This window comes from Chlamydotis macqueenii, chromosome 1 (assembly GCF_036417535.1).
Source record: "Chlamydotis macqueenii isolate bChlMac1 chromosome 1, bChlMac1.mat, whole genome shotgun sequence".
Classification (NCBI taxonomy): Eukaryota; Metazoa; Chordata; class Aves; order Otidiformes; family Otididae; genus Chlamydotis; species Chlamydotis macqueenii.
This window is the reverse complement of record NC_141556.1, coordinates 24,855,550-24,861,549: the sequence shown is the minus strand read 5'-3', so window position 1 is coordinate 24,861,549 and position 6,000 is coordinate 24,855,550. Positions and strand designations below refer to the sequence as shown.

General features: G+C 37.3%; 1 protein-coding gene across 5 annotated transcripts in view; it reads right to left on the bottom strand.

Moving 5' to 3' along the window:
- Positions 1-483: 483 nt before the first annotated feature.
- The window catches only part of CADPS2 (calcium dependent secretion activator 2), a 317,678-nt gene continuing 312,161 nt past the window's right edge, over positions 484-6,000 (bottom strand). For all 5 annotated transcript variants that reach the window (XM_086747222.1, XM_086747229.1, XM_086747251.1 and 2 more), the window contains 2 exons: positions 4,588-4,692; positions 484-1,483 (listed from right to left, as the gene is read on the bottom strand). In XM_086747222.1, coding sequence (XP_086603348.1) covers positions 1,313-1,483; positions 4,588-4,692 — 276 coding nt within the window. In that variant the 3' untranslated portion in view covers positions 484-1,312. The remainder of the gene's footprint in view (positions 1,484-4,587; positions 4,693-6,000) is intronic.

Here is a 6,000-nt window from a genome sequence, read left to right as displayed (position 1 = left end):
GCAGGGCAACTTCATGCCAGGCTCGTAAACCCTCAACAGTCCATCAGCAAAGCCCTTCAGGTGTAGCACTATGGCTCAACAAGGACCTCAGCATCCTTCCTTACTTCATTGGGTACCATTTGTGTCCTTTCTGATTTTGTCTACAAAAACCCAGGAATTAGTCACCACCCCCCTTCCAAAAAAAAAAAAAAAAAGACACTTTTTTTCATAAGTTCTGTGAGTTTAGGCTGATGAAAAATTGAATTCTTTCCAGCTCATATTGAGGACATAGAAAAATGATCAGTAGACATTGTCTGTTCATCTACCAGTGAGTTGTTTTTGGTATTTTTCTTTATCAAGGCATCCTGTCATTCGATATTTGTTTGCTGCACATATCTGCTCTATAAAATAAATAAATTCACTTATATAATCACTATATAAGATAAATATAGTAATAATTCAAAAAACTTGTTCTCATGAAGAATCATACAACCAGTTCAAATGGTTTGAAATATTGAAAACATCTTTTAATTGTAGAATTCTATACAAACGTGGGTAGATACAGAAGTGGTCACGACAAAATGTGTTCTTATTGCCTGAAATTTTTCACAGAAATAGAAACATTGATGGCAAGCTTACTGACATCCAACATGATGAGATATCTTTAAACTTGCAAAATGAATAGACACAACACTCCTAAGCAGTTTGTATGTGTTTGACTGTCCTTGATGTCCTACTAGTCATACACCAGTCTCAAAATACAAAGAACCAAGATTAAAATTTTTAATACACATCACATAATAATGTTAAAATTAAGCACAGAAAAAGTTAAACAAAGTGTAATCCTGAAAATACACTATATATTTTTTTTTTTTTACCTAGGGCACTGACTTATTCCAAGAATGATTTCCTGTATAGTTGTGTTTTACGTGAGGCACACATTTTGTTTTCTGCACAGGACATCAATATCTGATGGAGATACAAGAATGAATGGCAACGAACAAAAGGGAAAGAAACGTAATCACAAGTGGAACTCCAACTCCATGCCAGTGTTCTTGCAGCCCTAAGCAAAGCTATAGATTAAAATATGCTACAACCATGTTCTCAAAATGTCCTTGGCACTTTTCCTCTGATAATCTTACTTTCGGTTGCTTGTTTTGGTTTTTTGTTTTTTTTTTTTTTCAAATGGAACAAATGACATTTCTGCACCTGCATCATAAGGCCAAACTATAAATGCAACTACAAGGACAAGTTACCAAAGAAACCTCGAGCCAAAGACAACCCCCACCTTCAGACCATCGCCGCCGAACTCCAAATGTTTGGTGAAATAGCATCACCCTTCCTCCTCATCACTGTCTTTCATAGTAATGCCCTGAAGTCCCCCTGCATCCGTGACTGAGACTGTGGCCTCCTCTACGGTCAGACGGCTGTGAACGGTATCGTAGGTTTTACTGTTCAGTGTTCCCTCCAGCACGCCTTGCAACCTGAAGTCTCGGTAGGTTTTCTGTGGCAAAAATAAAACATCCCGAATTGGACTCCAGCAAGTCTGAGCAGTCTCCCACTACACACTGGCCATTTCTAGCATGCCAGCAAAACAGCTTCATTCCTCCTGCAGGTAGGGACTTATCATCTGGAGCTTGCTAAAGATTTTGTGGTCTTAATTTCTGGGCTGCCTGAGATTTCCATAAACTCTACAGAGTCTACAAGCGACACCTTGATGGCCATTCCTTTCAGAGATTCTGTTTTGTACTACATTTCTATAACTGTATGCTGATTTCTCAGTAACTTCTATTTGTCTCATTTATTGAATAAGAAACCAACAAAGAATTTTTCTAACTGCATATTGAAATGTGAATTTGGCTACGGGTAGTTCTTCATTTCACAGAAAATGTAAATGCCTGACTCTTTCCTCATATTACTATTTTATTTGCATTTATCTTTACATTTATATGCAAAATAAATCAGAAAAATAAAATAAATTTTAGATTATTAACTATATTCTGTAACATAAACATTTATCAGGTAACTACTTCAGTCAGTTATTTTACATTCTAAGTCACCTACATTTTCATTTCTCTGCCGGAGAAGAACAGTGCACAATCCTTAGAGAAAGAAAAAAGAGCTGATCTTGTCTCACTCAATACTTCAGAGAACTGCAAAAGACATCTCTCAAAATGGGTAACATTTAACTGGGAGATTTTTTTCTGCCACTATCTACAATGATTATTTAAACCTTGTTTGAATCACTGCAACCGAGATTTATTTGTCTTTAACAGGTCAACCTCAACCTCAGAGTCAATGGACGCAGCTTATGTTTTGCTCACACACTCCTGCGAGTACCCTGCCTGGTCTTCTTGAAGTGTCACCATTGCATTCCCTTTTTATAACACCATGCATTCAATTTCCTTTTATGCTATTAACAGCTCCTACAGCAATTTATTTCCATTTTACATTGTATTCCTCCCATTCTCAGACCAGCACTCTGGGGTTCAGTCATTGCTCTTCTCTTGACATACTTTTGCAGGATAATGGTGTTCACTTCCAAGCTTAATTTTTCATTTCTCCCTAATTTTCCTCTTGGTCCTTGGCCCTTCTTTAGTCACATCCCCCTGCACATGTCTCGGCCATCTAACGATACCTTTATGCCATCATAAGGCTGTAATGGGAACAGACAATGTTTCTTCTTCCAGTCATTCTTAATAATGCCGCTACCTTTGCTGCATCCAAACATGAAAGAATCATCTATTTCTTACTCATCCCATGTCCCTTAAAAATGACTTCCCACTTCTTTTTTTTTTTTGGAATATCTTCAAGAGATGACAGAGGCAACACAGCCTCCTAGTTTTTTTTCCAAAAGCAAACAGAAAAGTGCCTTCATCCACTTCAGAGTTTGGAGGAACTGTACCTCCCCATGGGCCTCTTCCCAGCTGGGCTGCGGCAGTGAAAGCTTCTTACCATACTCTACCTGAACCATTGTTTCTTATTTCCCAGCAGCCTCCTGTTTGCCGAGTTCCTATTTCACCAGTTCCGTCTTCTTCATCCACCAAAACAGAGGTGAGCAAGATTCTTTATCTTCCAGTGCATTGACCAGAACCTCTGTGATTGACATAATCTTCTTCAACCTTCTGTATCCACAGAAGGTGCCACGGAATAACACACTTGGAATTTATGCACAAAGCAAACCGGGTGTATGGGGACAGAATGGCTACCACCATAACCAGTGTCTTCCCATCGTCACCACAAGCCTACTTCTTCTGAACAAGGCTCATTGGTGTGCCAGGCTGCAGAGGAAAAGCTGGTTGACAGTGCTGCTCCTTCACCTGAACTTCAGTTTTCTAAGAGCCTCTTCTTTTAATCTCCCAGGTGACAATTAACTGCTGTAATTTAGCCTGCCCATTCTTAGATCTCACTGGGCACAGGTTTTAGATCCTGTAACACTTTTTTTTTTTTCCCCTCTGAGTATGATAACTACCTTCACTTGAGAAGAGCTTTAAACCCTTCAGAAGCACCATTAATTTCAACCACAAATAGCAAACTGCTTTTGCTATTTTGGCACATCATGTAATGAAGAGCCAAATCCTGTTCCCTGAGAAATCAGTTAAGATAAAAAATAGCAAAGCTAAGCCTGGGTGGTTCAGGGAGCCACAATGCCATCATTATTATGACTCTTTCCTTGCACTGCTCAAAAATCACCCCCTCTCTTTTTTTTTCCCTCCTAGCTAGTGAATCCTGAAAGCTGCAGTTGCAATTCTGATGTCCACGGGTTAAAATGCTTCTGACTTTACAGTCTTGCATGAACTTCATGACAAAATATTTTGAAGAAATCAAGGTCACCAGTGACAACAGGTGCTTCCTATTCCACATTTCTACATTTAACAAGAATGTTCAGAGTTAAACAAGACAGAAGCAAACAGAAAAAAAAAAATTGAAATGGCTTTCTGTCTCTTGCCTAAGGGTATTAACTAAGATCAAAAAGGGAGTTAGGAGGAAACTATACTTTTATGGTAGGTTAACCCATAATTGCCTGTTGCAAGGCATTTTACACTTCGCTCGGAAACAGTTGACATAGGTCAGTGTAAATGACTGCGGACTGGACTGGAGGGATGGGTATTTCTACTGATACTTATCCTGGAGTATGAAAGATCAGAAAATGTTATCTAATATATTGAACATTGTCTTCCAGTTGAACCTAGTAATCACATGTGCATAAAAAAGAAAATATTTACTTTTAGGGAGAGTGGGAAAAATGGAGGGAAAACGCTCTCGTGATTACGAAGGTAAAACAAAAAAAAATCAATAATATGACAAACAATAATTTATTAGGAATACCAACAGCGTTGCTGTACAGCTAGTACAATCTTAATTGTCACAGAGTCCAGAACGGATGACAATTACTAGTGCACATGTAATTAACATTAGAGGTTTCATTAAATTGTTTTTCTTCTGAAATTTGCTACAGCTGTGAAAAAAACCCCAACCTAAAATTATATAAGTTTGCAAATTTATTCCGGTTTTTAAACTTTTAGGGTGATCTATACTTACCCATGTTAATGCTTTATCACTTTTCTCTCTTTACCATGCAATCTAACACAAACACATTTTATTTACCTTCACTATCTTGATGAGAGTCTTCAGCTGGTAGATGTGAAGCTGAAGGTCTAATCTATCAGCCAACCACATGCATATGACTTTCATGGAGTTGCTATACCATTGCTGAAAAAAAGGACAAAAAAAAAAACCAACAAAAACAAACCAACACCAAACAACCCTGCAGTATTCATTCAACAGATTTGGTAATGAGAGGTAATGAAACACTTTGAAATGATCACAGATCAGCACTTGAAGTCAACAATGATATAATTTCCTGTTAAGAGAATTGCATGGGTCAGTAGGAAATCAAATAACTTGACCTAGACTGTTCTTTACATGAATTAGCAACTGCTGCTTTATCTTTCAGTTATAACATTTTCAAGCAAAATAGCGTTATGCACTTTGCTATCTGTCAGTAAGAACGGGTACTAAATACCCAATTACATGAGAGAATTGACAGCTAAACCGGCAAGGGGAAAAACTGGTAGGGCATCTTGAGAGAGATTTTGCGATACCTAGATTTTCCAATCCAAACAGGAAAACAGCATTCAACATAGAATATGGAATCTGTCCTCCTTTTTTTCTCTTAAATCACTTCTTTATTAAGTAAAAAAATTCAGAAATCCATGGAAACTGTATTCAAGTATGATCAAAACACTAATCCGCCCCTCCCAAAATAACCATGTTAAGGTTTTGTTTCACGTTAATTATTAATGATAATTACAGCCTATCTTATGTCCTTCTTACGTCTTGGCCATAGGTATGTTTTCACACAAAGCTTCACAAACGGATGGATAAGAACAAGCTCTCTGCTGTTGGTGTGTATGTTACCGTAAAAAAATGCTAAGATCCAAACAGCTACTACAATAATTCTTTCACATTAACTGGATTAAAAGATATTTTACTAAGCATAGTTGTAGCAGTTTTCCTCCCTCTTGTGTAAAATACCAACCAGAAGTTGTTTAGTCAAACTGTAAAAAAGGAAGGGATAATTTTTTTCTCATTTTAGCAGTGAGAAATTAGAAGAGTTTATGTCGTAGCTCTCTTTCTAGTCTCCTTCCCCACAGGTAAGGCACTTAAATTCTTTTTGAATGTAATTTCCTGTGTCTTTACAAAACACACAGATATGTAAAGAGAGGAAACACTGTGCATATTTTAAAATGCAGCATGTTAGGAAAGGTATACATCGTGAAATAATTCAAAGGAAGGATCTAACACGTCTCATTACCCAGCTCTACATTAACAAATAAAATAAAATACATATTGAAAAAATGAAGACAAATTACTGGCTACTGGATGCAACAAAAGACAGAAATAGAATTCTTTCATCGAAATGTAAGCTCTCTGGAAAAAGCTTTAAAGACATAGAGCAAATATATGTAAATACTTCTTCCTTAGAGGAAACAGTCTCATCTCATTGTAACCATCCGT